Source organism: Nicotiana tabacum, chromosome 10, assembly GCF_000715075.1.
Source record: "Nicotiana tabacum cultivar K326 chromosome 10, ASM71507v2, whole genome shotgun sequence".
In the NCBI taxonomy this organism is placed as follows: Eukaryota; Viridiplantae; Streptophyta; class Magnoliopsida; order Solanales; family Solanaceae; genus Nicotiana; species Nicotiana tabacum.
This window is the reverse complement of record NC_134089.1, coordinates 111,544,758-111,562,716: the sequence shown is the minus strand read 5'-3', so window position 1 is coordinate 111,562,716 and position 17,959 is coordinate 111,544,758. Positions and strand designations below refer to the sequence as shown.

At 36.0% G+C, this 17,959-nt stretch overlaps 2 protein-coding genes across 4 annotated transcripts; one reads left to right on the top strand and one right to left on the bottom strand.

Annotated features, from left to right (window-relative positions):
• The first annotated feature begins 1,505 nt into the window (after window positions 1-1,505).
• On the top strand, window positions 1,506-6,941 carry LOC107826399 (uncharacterized). 3 transcript variants are annotated; one of them, XM_016653375.2, is made up of 4 exons: window positions 1,506-1,972; window positions 2,973-4,646; window positions 6,265-6,339; window positions 6,706-6,941. In XM_016653375.2, the coding sequence occupies exons 1-3, from the start codon at window positions 1,904-1,906 to the stop codon at window positions 6,328-6,330; spliced, it is 1,809 nt and encodes a 602-aa protein (XP_016508861.2). In that variant the 5' UTR covers window positions 1,506-1,903; the 3' UTR covers window positions 6,331-6,339; window positions 6,706-6,941. The 3 variants fall into 3 exon arrangements, with proteins under 3 accessions (XP_016508861.2, XP_016508860.2, XP_016508859.2); XM_016653374.2 differs by having other exon boundaries at window positions 1,508-1,972; window positions 6,709-6,941; XM_016653373.2 differs by having other exon boundaries at window positions 1,508-1,972; window positions 6,640-6,941.
• Window positions 6,942-7,795: 854 nt separating this feature from the next.
• On the bottom strand, window positions 7,796-17,471 carry LOC107826398 (uncharacterized). The gene is made up of 7 exons (XM_075223195.1): window positions 17,057-17,471; window positions 16,423-16,506; window positions 15,944-16,084; window positions 10,962-11,027; window positions 10,497-10,664; window positions 9,062-9,388; window positions 7,796-8,047 (listed from the first exon to the last, which is right to left on the bottom strand). Exons 1-7 carry the CDS (start codon window positions 17,357-17,359, stop codon window positions 7,952-7,954), a joined length of 1,185 nt encoding a protein of 394 aa, XP_075079296.1. The 5' UTR covers window positions 17,360-17,471; the 3' UTR covers window positions 7,796-7,951.
• Between the last annotated feature and the right edge of the window lie 488 nt (window positions 17,472-17,959).

Sequence of the window (17,959 nt, the reverse complement as noted above, 5' to 3'; positions counted from 1 at the left end):
CTTTTTTCGGTTATTTTTTTTATTAAAACCAAAACCAAATCAAATTTGATAGATTTTTAAAAAATTCAAAATCAAAACCAAACCATACATAAAAAGTATCGGTGTTTTTAGTCGGTTTGGTTCGGTTTAATTTTTCGGATTTTTATGAACGTCCCTATCCACGAGTTAAATAAAGTCCAAGTAGAATATGTACGGTGAAGTACAACTTCAAATTCAGAATAAGCTATGCACTTTGACATGAAAAAGGATATATATATAGATCTATATATTGTGAATTATGGGCTTGAGTGTATTGGGCTACATCCGGATCCTCTGACGAAACGGGTGAAGTAAAATCCTTTCCTTCTCAAGAAAAAAGGATATCAAAATGAGGATCTGGCATGACATGACAACTGAGTCCCACAATTGGTATAAAAAAGCCAACGTTTTAGGATTTGATATATGGTAGCCTAAAGTTATTTTCTCTCTTTTAGTTGTTCAACCATCATCCTAAAAATAAGCCCCATCAAAATTATTTTACTTAAAAATAACAAAAAAAATCCTCTCTCTCTTCTCTCATAGCAACCTTCATCCTAGAAATTAGGTTCCATTTCCTTCAGTAGTATCCAAAAAAACTCTCAAATATTTTTTTTAATTATTTTTCTAGTTATATATATATATAGTAGTATCCGAAAAAACTCTCAAATATTTTTTAATTATTTTTTTAGTTTTTTTATTTGTATGTCCAAATATATATAACATAATAATAATTATATTTTATTTGTATATCACAATGTATAACATAATAATAATGTGTATATCAAAAAAGTATATTAAAATTTTATTTTCCTTCTTTGTATAACACATTTCATATTGAAAATTCAAGTTCAAGACGACTTCACATATGTATCCTCTATTGTATCCCGTGTATATTTCAATGTACATTAATGATATCTCATGTATATCATATGTTTTTGTGTATATCCACAAAAAATTGTGCTATATATATATATATATATATATATATATATATATATATATATATATATATATATATACGGGATGGAATATCCCTGGGATGTATATAGAAATAAAAAAGTGATATACACAGATTTTCTTAAAAACCTGTGTGTAATATATACTGATGTACACGATATACAACGTGATATACACATATCGTAATTGGTTTTTTATGTCTGATTTTTTTTAATCTAAAACCATTCTAAATCACTTCTAATCTTGCTCAAATGTTATATATAGCCCCGTTTAGGTATTTTCAACCATTTTCAACCACACTCACTCGTTCAATCCAGCCAAAATAAAAAAAAAAGAGAAGAAAAACAAAGTTGAAATGAATTTTTTCTCTCTCTTAGTTTTTGCTTCTGATTTTTTTGACGTGAGATCAACCTTACCTTTTCATCCCACTTATTTTTTTTTGTATAATTTACAACAATTTTTGCTAAACTATGAGAGCGAAAGAGAAGAGATTAGAAAAAGAAATATAAAGAGTGAAAGTGAGAGGAAAGCAGTGAACAAGATGAGAAGTTAGCAGTGAGGGGGGAGGGGGGGGGGGAGCAGACGGTTTGGCGCCAATTGTTAAGAGAGTATTTTTTTTTTTTTTTTAGGATATGGCTATATAATGCAAATTGTTTGGGGTTATCTTTGCCAAACTTTATATAAGGCTAAAAAAATTGCCAATTAATGTTATGTGTTGTCACCTGGTGCTATTTTATCTATCAAAATTCCAGGCCTAATCCTCTGAAGTCTGAACCAAATCCCAAATCCAAACAAGTTGCTTTTCAATCTGCAGATTTTCCGATATATTGATCGCAATTTCTTCGTAATCTCTTGTTTGCTTTTTCCATATTCCAATTTTGGTTTATCTCTGTAAAACGTTAACGAAGAAGAAGTAAATCAGAAGCCAATGGGAAGCCGGAAGTCTTCGTCCAAGAAAAAATCTTCCAAAAAGAAGAGGCCCAAAATTTCCTCTAAGGTCTCCTTTTATTTACTCTCCTTTTCTACACACATTAATTCATGTTCTCCTCTCTTGCTCAGTACGCCTTATGCTTAATGTTCTTCGTCTTACTTAATTTGCTTTTTTAGGGCTTATACTTTCTGTTTACTGAATTAATTTAGTGTAATGTGATGCAATATTTGCTGATGTCCTCTTAAAATGAATACTAACTTTTGGGTCTTTTCATGAGTGTATCACGTCAAGGGATGGAAAAACTGTTTTTTTTTTGGGTAATCTGGAAATAAAAAGCTTTTCTTTCTGCTAAAAATAGATATAATACTGCTTTCCAATGAATAAGGGTCAAAAACTAATTAAAGGGCTGTTTTGTTTTTGGGTACAGTAGCTGTATGTATTAACATGACTAAATTGGGAAAATAAGTGCTATATGGATTATGTTGATGAAAATATGTTACCTATGTTAAACTACATTTATAAACAAATCTGTAGCTTAGTGAGGATTCGCGTGATATAGTTCATGCGGGAGTGTAAAGTCACATTGCATGGTCATTCTGAATTGCCATAGTTGGTGATTATAGTGGAATAAATCTAGAGAACTAGCTTATCTAATCCGATTAGTACTCTTCATTAGAAAAATATTTACCTGCACTTTTTAATACTCATATCTAAGAAGGCGTCATAGTAACCATGGTAAAACAGATATATAAGCTCTTGTTTAAATATCTTTTTTGGTGTTTCAATTTGTAATTCCTTAAACTGACACACCGAAGAAAGAATTATGAAAGATTTACTAGCCAGCGGACGTTGTTACCTTTTTATTGAAAAAATTTAATAACTAAAATATCATAGTTACTTTAATGAGAAATTGCAACTATCTCTTTAATTTTAATAGGCATGCTTCCCTAGGACAATGTTAAGCTAATCAATATGTGCTGTTTTCATATCAATATTTTCTCGTCTTGTCGCTGGCATCCCCAATTTATTATCCTTTATTATACATCTTCATGTGTTGTGTGGTTAGATCCGGAAGAGAAAAAGCAGAAGAAACAAATCCAAGAAGTTTTCCAGTTCTGAGGATGACACGTCATCTTCTGCTTCCTCCGATTATTCTAGCAGTCCACAGTCTTTGTCCTCTAGTTCAGAGGATGATTATAGTAGGAAAAGTCGTAGGCACTCACGTGATGTGAAACACTTGAAGAAAAGAACTCGGAGAAGATCCTCAAGCCGAGATGTCAATGGGGGTTCACCCCTTGTAAAGAAAAGAAAAAGGTCAAATAGAAAGGGTCTTGATTATGGGAGGAAAGTGCAGAAGAAGAAGCGAAGGAGACATGCTAGTATTAGCTCCAAAAGCAGTGACTCAAGAAGTTGTTCTAGTTGCCGATGTGAAAATAGTATTAGCTCCAGAGGAAGTGATTGTACTAGTGGTAGTGAGGATATTGATTTGAAGAGTCCCAGGATTAAGTCAAGAAAAGGGATGAAAGAAAAGAGAATTTGTAATGAGCCAAGCATTGAAAAGAGGAGTGGAAGTAGGGGGCCAAGTTGTTCTTCATGTAATCATCAATCATGTTCTTGTAATACTACTCACAGTGGGACGGGATATGTGGAAGAGAAAAATCCTAAGCGCTTAAGATCTGTTATTATTGTTCCAGAAAAGACATACGAGAAAGAGGGAGACGAACAGGGAACAGATATGCTTAAGGAAGAGAGTTTGAATAAGCATCATGGTTGCCCTTCCTGCAGAAACCATGACAATAATGACCTGGAAAGTAAAAGGAAATTAGCTTCTTGTTCTTGTTTCTCGTCTAATCAAACAATGCAGGTTGAAAATTTGATAATAGTTGATGCAGTTCCTCCCAATAGTGAAACTATTGGCCCCACAAAAGTTGGTGGTATTATAGATCCTCATCCAAATAAAGTCAAGGAAGTAAGTCACAATAATGGAGGTGAGGGTGGGGTTTCTGATAGTAATGCTAATTCAGGTTTCGAGGATCTTGAGACTCTCTTAAGGAAAAAGGCATTGGAGAACTTGCAGAAGTTCCGTAAAGAGCTTCAAACAAATTTGAAATCTGGTGCCAAGGAAAAGAAGAATGACAGTGATGTTAATCGGTTATCTCCTCCAAAGACTGAGGTTCTACCGTACAAGTACCTGGAACAGGAAAATAAAGAGGGATTGGCTTTAAATCAAGTTATAGGATGTAGAAACAAGCTTGTAACTAATGAGGAGTTTCCTCATTCCACAAAGATTGAGATAAATACTGCAGTTGAAGAGAACAACGGAAAACGAACTGGATACATTAAGGAGAGTATTACGCAACCTGCTGATAGATCAGCGCTCTCACGGAGTCCAGAAAAGGAGGACCATACCGCTGCACCAGTTCATATCGATGAATCGGAACCTGGTAAACCATCATGTATTACCACAGTACAGACATATAAAAGGGAAGATTCATTGGCTTCCCAGAGAAACATAAATAAAACACCAGATCCTTTGAGACCTGGAGTTCTTAGCACCGGGACCAGCGATAACTTAGGCATCGGAGCTGTTAATACCAGTATCCGTCCTAATGTAGAAACCACTTCTGGTGTCAGATCCACATCTGAAGGACTTACTTCAAAACACCAGCCAGATGCCAAGGATGGCTCTCAGTTCGAACAAAAGACCATGTCTGTAATGAGGGGTGGTGAAATGGTACAGGTATTATAATCGTATTCCATTATTATGCATGTCAGGCTGGGATTTTCCAACTCCGGGGTTGATAAATAATTCTACAAGTAAATAAATCTCACCCTGTTCGGTTTAGATTCTTTAAATTATTTCTGATTATTTAGGACCTGTTTGGCCATAGATTTTGCCAAAATATATTTGGGCTTTTTTTGGCAAATACATGTTTGTTCATAAATTTTATCCATATTTTGGCAAATTATCAAAACCCAAATCCCAAAACCAGCTCTGTTTTGGCCCAAAATATTACTATTACATTTTTTAAAAATTGCCCCAAACTTTTGTATTTTATAAAAGAGCCCACCATTTATTATTTTGTAACAATGCTGCTTCATCTTTCATTTGATAGTGTATTATGTAGTTCATTATAAAAATGATAATTTTGTACCAAATTTTTTTATGTTCAGGACTATGGTTTGCGATAATTAATAAATGTTATTGATGAAGGTACTGTTGGGTATTTGTGATAGTTTTTAAAACTTGTGGATATAACTCATGTTTTATGTTTTTTCAAAAAAAAAAAAAGTGAAATATGTTTTGAAAACTGATGTCCAAACACATTTTCATCTTCAAACCAAACTTCACCCAAATCAGATTTTTCAAAACAAATTTGGAAATCTATGGTCAAACGCTAGCTTATATGAATAACTATTAGAGAATTGATAGAAATTATTAGTTTATTTGTTAGTAATTAGCTCTAACTATAGATTTCTTTTAGTTATAGCCAAACACTATAGTGGGGAGCAAACTGATTAAACCAAAAAACTGATTTGACCAGGTAAAATAACCCTAAGCAAACAGGCTTAGTATTTGGTTAAGCTTTTAAGAAACAACTTTGTTCTCTCTCCCAGACCTATTCTTTCTAATACATAATGATTGATCCTTTCTTGTGGGTAGTCCCTGTTGGGAATTCATTATTAGAGATAAGACTTGCATATGTTTTCATGTTTCTCTAACCTCTGCCAAACATATCTGGTAATATACGTGTTTTGTTGTATTCGGGTTTTTGGTTAACTGTTTTGTACCCGGGTGGCACTCCCTTGGCTAATTTCTGATTAACTTACTTTTACATTCTTTTATAAAGGGAAGAAACAAAGATGCATGCAAAGTCCCCATTTTTTGGAACTTTTTTTTTCCGGGGCTGCCTTGTTTTGATTTTCTGTTTGCATTACTTAGTGTTAGTTTTCTATTTTCGCTTTGGTTGACATACTGGTTTGCTTGTTATTGCTCCGTCCCGTTTTCCTCCCTGAAACGAGGGTCTTCCACTCTCTGTCTTTTTAAAGGCAGGGGTAAGGTCTGCGTACACTCTACTTTCCCCAGACCCCACTTGTGGGACTACACTGGGTTTGTTGTTGTTTTTTCCCCCTTGCTAGTAGAGTGTCTATGAGAGTCGCTTGAAGAGCATCGTTATCACATAAAAAAGCAGCTCTCAAGTGTAGATGGACTGACGATGGGAAGTTTAATACTTAATGTCTTTCCATAGCTTGGGTATTGTTACCATTCAAATACCCGTGGGAGACATTTCCAATATGTTCCAATTCTAATTTGTTTGATCTCATCTTCACATGGTGTATGACTGTATGTTGGCCAGGTAAACTACAAGGTTTACATCCCTAAGAGGGCTCCTGCTCTAGCCAGGAGACAACTCAAGCGGTGATGTGAGGAGGTACAATTTTCATGCCATTTGGGTCCTTTTTTTTATTCTTAATCAAATTGGCTTGCTGCAATGTACTGAGTCAGGACTTAGGTGCTAGTTGGCTGAATTTCTAAGTTCCTGGGATGACTACACTGTGAATGCTTGTGTATCAAAGATTATTGAGAAATGAAAAAAGCTGATGGACAAGGATATCTTTAGTTAAGTCTGGAACAGAAAAAAGAATAAAATTTAAGCGTGTCACATTGAAGCTCTCGTACTTCCTTTTGTGTTATTTTTTCAATGAAGTTGATCCCTTTCTATTGTAAACAGATTTCAGAGAGGTTATTTTGCCCTTGGCCGCAATCTGCTAAATGTGTATTGAATTGTATTATTTAGCAGATCCAGTCTTAACTTTGGTTAACTCAAGGTTCCAGCGGCACTGGTGAAGATTGATTGGAATATTTGATTGACTGAAACGTCTCAGCTCTCAAGTGTTGCATATTTTGTTATGGACTGGAAGTGGTTTTTTGGGACTCTTTTTGTCTAACAAGCTGCTTTATTTTTGCAATTCGAGAAACAGCTAACATATGTATTATTATCATGAAGAATATTAGTTGTTAGTTTGTTTTAAATTGATTTCTTTTTATTGGTTATTTGGGTTTCATTTCATGCCCCGTTGACAAGCATAGACATGAGATCAAGCAGCCAGTAGTCTTACGTTCCATAGGAGTAGTAGACTTGCTCCATGGCTAACTTTAGCATTCTTATGTGAGGCAGTAGGCGACACACAAAAGTTAATAAATGTCGTTAATCAATCTTGTTAGCTTATTCTCAGCTAATTAAAATCGTAACAGCTATAGTCACGGAATGGAAATATTCGTCTTTGCTTGAAATGAAGAAAGTGATTATTGGTCCTTTCTTTTCAAAACCTCCGGGATTGTACCATATGTAGATGGAGCTTTGATAGCAGCAAAGTCTAGAGGAAAGTTGTGAGCATTAAATATACAACAACACCCAGTATAATCTCACTTAGTGGGGTTTGGGAAGGGTAGTATGTACGCAAACCTTACTCTTACCCTGGGTAGAGAGGCTATTTCCAAATAGATCCCTGACATGCTTCCCTCCAAGAACTTCCCACCTTGCTCTTGGGGAGACTCTGACATGCTTCCCTCCAAGAACTTCTCACCTTGCTCTTGGGGAGACTCGAACTCACAACCTCTTGGTTAGAAGTGGAGGTTGCTTACCATCAGACCAACTTAAATATGAGAATGTGTCACATGTATTCTAACTTTTACTCTTCTAGAAGAACATCAGAGCTTCTAAAGATTATCTTTTACAGAAAGCAATATACATACAGACTAAATAGCCGATAAACTTAGGATCTTGAGGTAGTACTCTTCGCGCAACCTTCAGCAAGTATGAAGTCTCTCGTGGTTAGTGAAGCAGGTGTTTCTATACTTTTAACAAGGGTTTCCAACACTTGTCCAGATAAACAAAGGTGAATAATACATTTAACTGGCCATGCATTGCTCTCGAAAAGTCAATGACGAGCAAAGTTCAGTCCCTTAATACATCAGAATTTCTCAAAGTTCTTTTAACGTTAGAAAAATCAACCTCTGTTTTCCCTTCTGCTGCTGCTCGGTCATTTCTTTAAGCCACTTATGCAAGCCCAGTTGTCCATCTTTGAAACTGTAAGGTTCTCCAGGTATGGTGAATACTTTTCTAGGATCCGAGGAATCTACAGAAGATTATTATCACTTAAAAAAACCAATAATGCAAATATTGCACTAGGTAAATCTAATTCTTTTGTATTTTGAAGGCAATAATAGTTCAACATAGAAATCAAGAGTTCATGCATTTCTCTTTTTCATTTTTGGTGTAAAGAATCGTTGGTCGGTGATGCAGAAATCACTACTCGACTTTTTTTTTTTTTTTAACTATCTGGAAGATTTACAGTGGTATTGTGCTTGTAAATTTAGATACCAGCCCTGTTTTGGGTGCTGATGGATATAAATGTTAGTACCTTTCTAGAAAAATAAAAATATAAGTAAAATAAAAGAAAATCCAAGTCTTTTGTAAATCTAATTCTTTTCTCTTGTTTCACAAGAATAAAATGCCAGAGAATATCTACATGCATAGTTGTACTCTCATTTTAATGCACATGAACGCAATTCTTTCACATACTAGTAGATTAGTTTTGTTAAGCATTTAACCATTTGTAATTTCATCCCCCCCACCCACCCACACACGAAAAAAAAAAAAAAAGAAGCCAAGGGATGAATTGAACAAATGGAAGGAAATTATTGAGAATCATTAAACATACACGTAAAATTCAGAAACTAGATATGGGTATTAAATTGCCGAGAATCATGCAATTGAAAATCGAGGAACAACAAATAGGAAAAAGAGTTACAGAACCTCTGGCTAACAAAAAGATTGTATAGTAGGTTAGTGTCATATACATGCTTTTCTATTATTGTTGGCTATGAAAGAGAGTTTTGAACTTCAGACACAACCCCACCCCCACCCCCACCCCCAAAAAAAAAGAAAAAAAGTAAGGGATACAGTATACGGCGTTAGTTTCTATTTTGGGTACTATTTTTTATGGGCAATAGATGGCGCCGTTATTTATAGTATTGTCTCATTCTTTGTTGTTAACGAGAAAATCAATTATCAAATGTTCCCTCAAGCCTCGCTCTGTACAGTTTAATTAGGTAAATGGTAGAGTAATTATAACAAAGAATGGCCATACCTGCTCAGATATGATCCCTGAAAGAGCAACAGTTGCACCAGGCTTTGCATAGGACACAATCTGATCTGCCAGCTCAAGCAGAGGATTCAATAGTATGTTTGCCACAACGACGTCATAGTTTCCCATCTTATTTAAAACTTCTGCATCATAGGCAGTTTCACCGATGTCCATACTTGAATCAAAATCTGCAGAGGGAAGACTTCCTTTGCCAGGAACAAGACTTAAAAGTAACTTCTCATGTCCAATGTTGTTTATAGTAGCATTATATCGAGCAGATGTAATTGCCTGGGGATCTATATCAAAACCAACTGAAAAGATTGCACCAAACTGCACATAAATATTTGACAATGGAAGTATTTAGCAACACCATGATACAAAACTATTACTAAGTTGATAGCATCTGGAAACCTTTTATCTGAGCCATGTAAAGTGACGTGGAAAAAAAAACACTATGCATGAGGTATGTTCAGAAGGATATCAGATTTAAGTTGTGGACGAAGTTGATATAGACCATGAATTTGATGGAATCTCCTGGGAAGTAAGAATTTTGATTTTGATTCAGGTCAATTTATCAAGCTATACTTCACAGGATCCTTTTTTTAGAATTTTATTTTCAAAAAAATCAAGTTGTAGTTCACAGTACCAATGTTTGTGCTTCTCCAACTATTATATTGAATCAGCTAAAGGTGAATATCTTCTCTTCCAAGTTAGATCCAATAAAAGAACAAAACTTCCTTAATCAATCTTCTCAACTTCAGCACACTTGTGAAAAATGCAATTAAAAGGCTAAGGGAAGTCGTTTCCCAGAATTGAAAGAAAGAATCAAGCCCTTAAAATCCCAAAAATGATCCAGCAATAAAAGCAGGAAATAGGAGTTGAAAATTGTTCCTTATCTACTTTGTCACATTTCCCCACCCCAAAGTCTAAATTCAATACATTGTCTTTTGCCACCAAGTACCACCACCCTTTCCAACCTATCACCCCATAATTCAGAGGATTTTGATTGTAGCCAAATCTCCGCTATTCAAGTTTCAGAAGTTTTGAGGTTCATCGAGCTTTTGGTGTCAAACTTTGTTCCATTAAGCATGTTATTACACTAGCATAATCAATTCTTTTGGCAGACAGAGTAGCAAGCAGGGGCGGACCTAGAGCATAGAATAGGGTTCCCAGGAACCCAGTAACTTTTGCGTAGATCCTGTATTTATATTAAGAAATTCACTAAATATTTGTAAATATCTAACTGTGAACCCAATTATTATTGCATATTAATCTAAAATTACGGTAGGAACCCATAAGCCTAAAATCCTGGATCCGCCTCTGGTAGCAAGGCCTGGATTCAGTGAGTAAAGGATCAGTTTTAGGTGGAGCTCTGATTTATAAAGAATTAGTTTGTTAGCAGCTTTCAATGGAAATATTTTGAAAGAAAACCAAGTACCTTAAGAGCTGCAATTGCTAGAACACCAGAACCAGTTCCATAGTCCAAGAAGAGTTCACCCCCTCTTATCAAATCACGCAGCAGGAGGAGACACAACTTAGTTGTTGGGTGCTCCCCAGTTCCAAATGCCAAGCCAGGATTTAGAATTATATTTGTTGCTTGAAGATCCTACAATTTAAGCACACACTCTTTATACATATACCTACAGATCATAAACATTCACATACATATTTTAGACGTATTAATTATTGCTTATGCAGTAAAGACGACAATGTGCAGATGCAGATTCATGACCAACAACCAAAAAATTAAGCAAGAAAGAAAAAAGAAAAGACATCAGCATCATGAGAATATAATATTGGAAGTTCGATTGAGTATTAACATAGTGCTTTGAACTGTCGGCATGAGTGTAGAACCAGTTGTATCATGTGAACAGAACAAAGGGAGAGAGAGGTATAATCATACTGGAGGAGTTGTCCATTCAGGCACCACCCAGAGTCCATCAGAAACTTCCACGGGATGAAATGATTCCTGCAATTAATTGACAATCATTGAGAGATCTAAACTAACTCAGCTTGTTCACCAGTCACCAAGATGATAACTTGTGCAGCAAATATACACCATGACTTGGTAATAGAAGGATGTCAATGCTCTGTTAGCTTCCAAATGTGCAGTTGAAATTAAGAGGATACAGGAATCCACCCAGTATGACTATGGTAACATCAATTCACTGCATGCAAGCTTTCAATGGATTGGTAAAGAATCAACCCTTCCAGTTCCCTTGTTATGAATGTAACTCACTGACACCCGCAAAATTCAGGGAGATTTTCCAGGTTACTGAACAATTGGTTAAACACCAAAGATGATCTAAAGGGACGTTTTAAGAGGAGAACCCTGATTAGATCATCTCCATTCTAACTTATGAGTCCATGCATGATGTTCATATTTTCAAATGACATCAGAAATTTCATAAATAAGTAAACAAGAAACTTGGGCTTGTCAGTTCATGCTTTTCAACAAGAAATAGACATGCTAAACAAGACAAACAATTTCCAGTTTCATGTTCATTTTTAATATTGTTGGTATAAACAGAAGATTTGGCAAGTAACACATTTGACAGTTGTGAGCACGTGATTTTTGTTTTTGCGCGACAGTCGCTCCAAAAGAATAAAAATTGGTCCTGCTGTACAATTTTTGGATTTCTGTGCGGCACTTTGTTGATTTATTTGTGACTTCGGCCCATTTTTATTTATTTACTTTATTAAAACAAAATTCAAAAAAAAATGTGTACGTGTCATGCATAATCTGAACCGTAACATGGTTTAAATAGAAAAGCATAAACAAGCATCTTTGTCCGTGATTTTGTTTGGTTTAATTTTACCTGTTTTGAATTATTTTAATGTGTGTGCAAATAATTGTACTAGGTGTTTATTTTTAATTTGATTTTACTTATTTTTATAATAAAAGAAAAAGAAAAAAAATAAGAAAAGGTCCCTTCCCTTCCGGACTTGGGCCAATTTGTTAAAATTGGCCCAAACAAACAGCCCAAAACCCAGGCCTGCCCGGTCCAACACCACCTGATACCCAGGACGTCCAAACGACGACGTTTTAGTCCAGTGTGATCTGGGCCGTTGATCTCAGATTGATCAACGGCCAAGATCACTTCCCCACAACCCACTGAGGAACCCGACCCGTTTACACCCGGACCGAACCCAAACCCTCAACACTTGAAACGACACCGTTCCACTTAACCATCAGATCCAGACCGTAGATCTAAATTGATCTAACGGTCGAGATCCGTCCACCCACTAACTATATAAGCCCATAATCCTACCCTGCCCCCCCCTATCCGAACCCCAGCCTTCGTCTCCACAAACCCTCCCCTTCAAACCCTAGCCGCCCCTGTATCCTTCACCATGGAAGCCGGCGGCATGAACGCCGGTGACCTTCCCCTTAACACCCTAGAACGCCCTTGCCATCCTGAACCCAAATCTATCAACCATGTAGTTCGAATCCCTCCCCACTTTCTCGAATCTTCATTTGAAGATTCGAGTCAAAACTCGATCTACACAGTTTAACCCCAGTTTCACACCAGACACTCCCCAGACCCCCCTCGTGACCAAACCATTATTGGTTTGGTCCGAATCTGATCAGGGAAGCATGAATCCCAGATCTGAGTTTTGGAACTTGTTGGTTCTTCGTCACTGGTCCATATCCGTTCAAACCAAAGAGGTTAAGGTCTAATGGACTTTAATCAAAGTGTTTCTCATTTGAGAAACACTTCGATTAAAGTCCGTTCAGCCTTAAGAAAGGTCTGTCCGAGTTGAGGTTTTGATTTTTCAAGGTTTAAGGTGAGTTCTTTCTTTTCTTTATTTGTTTTGGCCCATCTGATTGTGTTAAAGGTCCGTTCATGCTTTCAATTTGTATCTTTGAATTTTTACCAACTTCTGTTTGTCCACTTTGCCTGAACCACTGTGTTTGTTTGAACCCCTCCTATTCTGATAAGGCATGTGTATGGGTTGTGTTCCAAATTTGTATTGATTAACTGATTCCTCGAAGTATAATTTTGCTTAGCCAGTACAATTCAAATCATATGTCGATACTGTTGAATGTTTGATTTTTGGTTACGGTTGCATGTGTTATGATTAATATAGTCGAGTCGACATATGTCGTCAATTAGTTTCAACTGTCCGAACAATAACAAATCGACTTGCTTCTGTTGAACATTTGCCTGAATCAATTAAGAACCAAGTCCAGTTACTTATAGCTGTTAATATGATTTCAGAAACCTAAGGCTTGGTCTGTAATTGAAATCTGAGTTGATGGCATGTGCACTTGTGCACAGCATGTGCATTGTGCACAGCCTGTTTCCTGCATAAAAGGGCTTTTAATTTTAAAATGGTTTGACAGCATATGCTGTCAGATATTTTCTACTGCCCATGTTTGCTTTTAGCTAATAAAATAGGAAAGATAAGTCTGCCAGGGAATATTGATGGGTTTAATACTTAATTAGCTAAAGTGGAACTGAAAATGGAAGGCACATGGGAGGGGTATGGTGATAGTTTAAAACAGGCTGTTAAAAGGGGTAAGGGGGGCATATAAAAGGGGGACATCTGACTGAAGGGATATACAGAATTGGAGAGGGGAAAAAGAAAATAGACAGACTGCGAGGAATTTTTGAAAAAGAGAGCTGAAATACATACAAATAGATACACACAGATAGAGAGAGGTTAAGAGATAGAAGGTATACAACCAACAATCAGAAACTGTTTCCTCCTATTATTATTTGGGTTTCAGTTGTTCAACTTGTTCAAATCAATTCTGATTCTTTGAAATTCCAGTTGTGTCTATTAGTCGAGTGTTTTCATTGGTTTACTACTGGTTTGGTCTGTCTGGAGTTCTGATTCTACTCCACTGGGTATTGCTGTCATTTGGCTATTGCTTTCTATTGGCCATAGTTGCATTGCTGCACTCGAGCCTGTTTCTTGCTGTATTGCTTTGCCTGCTGCTATTCTGCCCTGCTGCTACTGATAGTGCTGTGATTGCTGTTGCATTTTGTTGTCATTGTACTCTGCTGACTCCCCTTTTCTTCAATTGTCAAATATTTCCAGGTACACAACCTCTGAAACCTTGTATTGTTGAAAGTTTGAAGTTGAAGCAAAAAAGAAACGAACAGTTGTTTATGTTATAACATTGGTGTTAAAAATAGGTCGAATGTTAGTTGGGCTTGTATTTTTACTGCAAACTGCAAATATTCTGTATAAACTAGCATACATTCTGTTTAAGATGAACTGTTAGATAGCATGGTTCAATAGTAATGACAGTATGACATAGGCAGCATGTTTGATTTAGTATACTTTCAGTTCAGTATAATAATCTGTTTGGCTTAGTTATGACTATATAACATAGAGTCATGGCAAGCACTTGTATGTATTTTTGCCTAGACCACTGAATTGACAAATCTGTGGTACTAGGTCCGGAATAAATGTATCCCAAACAAACTCTCATGCAGTCACATTAAGGGTCTGGCTATGAATGCCAGCTTTCCTGTCAGATTATTTGTTCCAATACAGGTTCGATATCGGGTTTCGGTATAGTTTCCTTGTTTCGAAATAAGGTGATGATTTGTTGAGAGAAACTAATAGTCATTTTGAGTCCAGTTAGTAGTAATTTTCCTAATAAATAGCTGATTTCGTTTATCAATTTCAAATAGGTTAGAGTTTAAAAATAGAACTTGGAGGTCGTTAAACATAACTCAATATATGTTGTTAGTTTGCTTGCAATTTCACTTAGCAAATTAATAAGCGTATTCACCCGATGAAGACAAAGCATGAGGTAACTCTCACCTCATAAACAATCAATCAGGTAATCAAACAAATCTAAGTTCGGCAAACATAATAAAGATTCAGTCTGTATTTGTTCAAACAAGCAAAGTTCGGTATCATCCTTCTTTTTAAAGATAAACGTAGTAGAAATGTAGCCATTGTAGGGTGCCCTTCTAAAATAATGAGACGAGCCTTGCCAAATAAAAAATGCAAATTGCGGGGCCCTCAATAATTGATCGTGATAAATACTTAGAATTTGGGACGGACTGTTTAGTGAATTCCACTGCCCTCCCCAAAGAGAATAACGCGTTAGATTCTTTAGGCGCGACTTTAAGTAAATTATATTCTTAAATTCGGGTGCGCATTGATGCGACCCGAATCCAAATCTCAACGGAGTCGAAATGTGTTGACAACCACGGGTGCATAGATTGTGACGTGGTTCGAGATGCATTTTCACGACGTTGCAATTCTATAAAAATAAATGATAATAATAAAAACGGTTTAAACTTAATAAAAGCACATAAGTCACAACATGTATTTAAATCAGATATTTAGCCATTATAACAATTTAAGCGACCGTGCTAGAACCGCGGGATTCGAGGGTGCCTAACACCTTCCCTCGGGTCAACAGAATTCCTTACTTAGAATTTCTGGTTCGCAGACTTCATTTGGAAAAGTCGAAAATTTCCTCGATTTGGGATTCGAGATAAACCGGTGACTCGGGACACCAAAAGCCAAACCTTTCCCAAGTGGCGACTCTGAATTAAATAAATAATCCCATTTCGAATATTGTCACTTAAATTGGAAAAACTCCCTCGCGCATTTATCCTTCGGGGCGGGCGCGCAAAAAGGAGGTGTGACAACAGTTTCCAAGTATTGACTATTGACTCAACTTGATCGCATGCCCATAAAGACCTGAAAGTTGGTAATTGAACACTATGACAAACAACATTCAGCAGGTTCCTATTAAGCATAGGGACAAAAGAAGATTTGAAGCCTTTTCAAACCAGGCTTATCAGTACATCTACTTTGCTAGGCAAATATACGCAGGTGGAAGATCAATAAAATATTTATTAGTTACTACACTACTCAATAGTCAATAGCAAAGGAAAGAATGTTGACCTGTGTAACTTTTATCCAATTAGTGTGGTCATGCATCGCAACTTCAAAACTAGGTATTTTTTGCAACCCTATAGAATCAGCAGCAAGTGAAACGCAGTCTTTCACATCTTTGCATACAGAAAAGATGGAAGTAATGATTATCTGCAAGGTTGGAGAAAGAGAAGTTAATAAATACAAATGAAAAGTTTGATAGGAACCAGTCAAACGTTGTACATTAACTACTGATGCTAACTTAAGACTCAAGATGATATATTCAACCACATGTGACAGATAGTTGAACAGCTCTGAGCACCTCAAATTGAAATTGCCAGGAGGAGCAAGTTATGCCTACTAGTTCTCCAACAAGTTGCATAATAAAGGATCAATACATGCATTGAGTTGTAAATTGCAGGAATACAAAAACAGACACAGAACAGAAAATGCCTTTGATGCGTCTTACTTAAAAGCAGCATTCATGAATAGAATAATGGATAATCTACCTCATCACTTCTCTCACTGCTTTCTTCTGCATCCACAGTAGTTGAACTGGCTCCGAAACATAAAAGAGCCTCTGAGAGCATATCCTGATAGTAAAACAAAAATTGAAGTTCAAGTTCAATTTGATGTATGTTCTACACAATTTCTGCACTGTATTACATGTCACCGTACAATTAGGGATTAAGCAAGAACCACTAAAGCTCCACATTTTCGTAACACAACACCAGATTACATGGCATTTCCAATCTCTATATTTTCCTAATATAGTAATTTGTACATTTCGCGCAGCAAATGCATCCACAGTCTTCAGCTTGAACTACATATAATTAAAAAATATTGAAAAATATATACTATACTACATATAAAGGAGTAATGAATGTAGTAATTTTTGGCACTCTGCTGCTGCGCGAACTTCAGCGTTCTCGTATGAACTCCCAGTAAAGAAAAAGAGAGGAAAGAGTGAAAGTAATAGCCTTTTCAAATTCAACCCTTATCACCACAAGCACACAGCAGTTAAAGGATAAATTTTATCAGTATTAATTCATCGTTATTACAATTTCACTTATATCTGCACACAAAAATACATCAAATCATGAACGAGCAGGAGAAAACAGTAAAATAAAAATGTTCACTTACAGCTACATCCTTTTGACAGCAAATGCGAACAGAGAGGTAAGGAGAAGTGAACGAATCACTAGCTGTAGCCTCCGAAGAAGCAGACGGTAAGGTGGAAAATTGGGCTACAGTCTGGATGTGCTTCCGGTGCTGGTAATTTTCTTTTGAAAGTGCAGAATTGGAGTTAGAAAAGTGAATGAACGGAATTAGCCTGCGAACGCGGCGGACTGTGAAAAAACGACTGGTGATGATGCTAGTGGTAGCGTTAGTGCAGGAAAGGTGTTTGACGAAATGATCGCGAAGAGAACTTAAAACCATTGTCATGGATTGAATATTTAGCTCTTTGTGTTATTTTTGCGCCATATATTGTTTGAACCGCGGATGTATCTTTCGGGTACGATTTATAGACAGCTAAATGAAGGGAAAATACAGATGTTTTATGTCTTTTTGCGTGTGTACCTTGTATCAACAAGTATAAAATTTTAAAAATTACATAATTATTATTATATTATATAGTTGACGTGCAATTGTTAAATATTATTTCGAAAGTAGTTTTAGAATTTTATATTGAGTTAATGAGCATAATAATTATAAATATTGGGGTAATGTTTATCTAATTATAGTCTTTTTAGAATGTGTGTTTGCATTTTGATACATAATTTATAGAGAGAACATTTTATTAAAGAGACATACTATTATATACCCAGATAATTAAATATATTTTTTCACAAAAAGTCTTCTCTAATTTTTTCTTAGAAATAATTGTTAGAATACAACAACAACAACAACAACAACAACAACAACAACAACATACCCAGTATTATCTCACATCGTGGGGGTCTGGAAGGGTAATGTATACGCAGATTTTACCCCTACCTTGTAAGGATAGAGAGGTTGTTTCCAATAGATCCTCGGCTGAGGAAA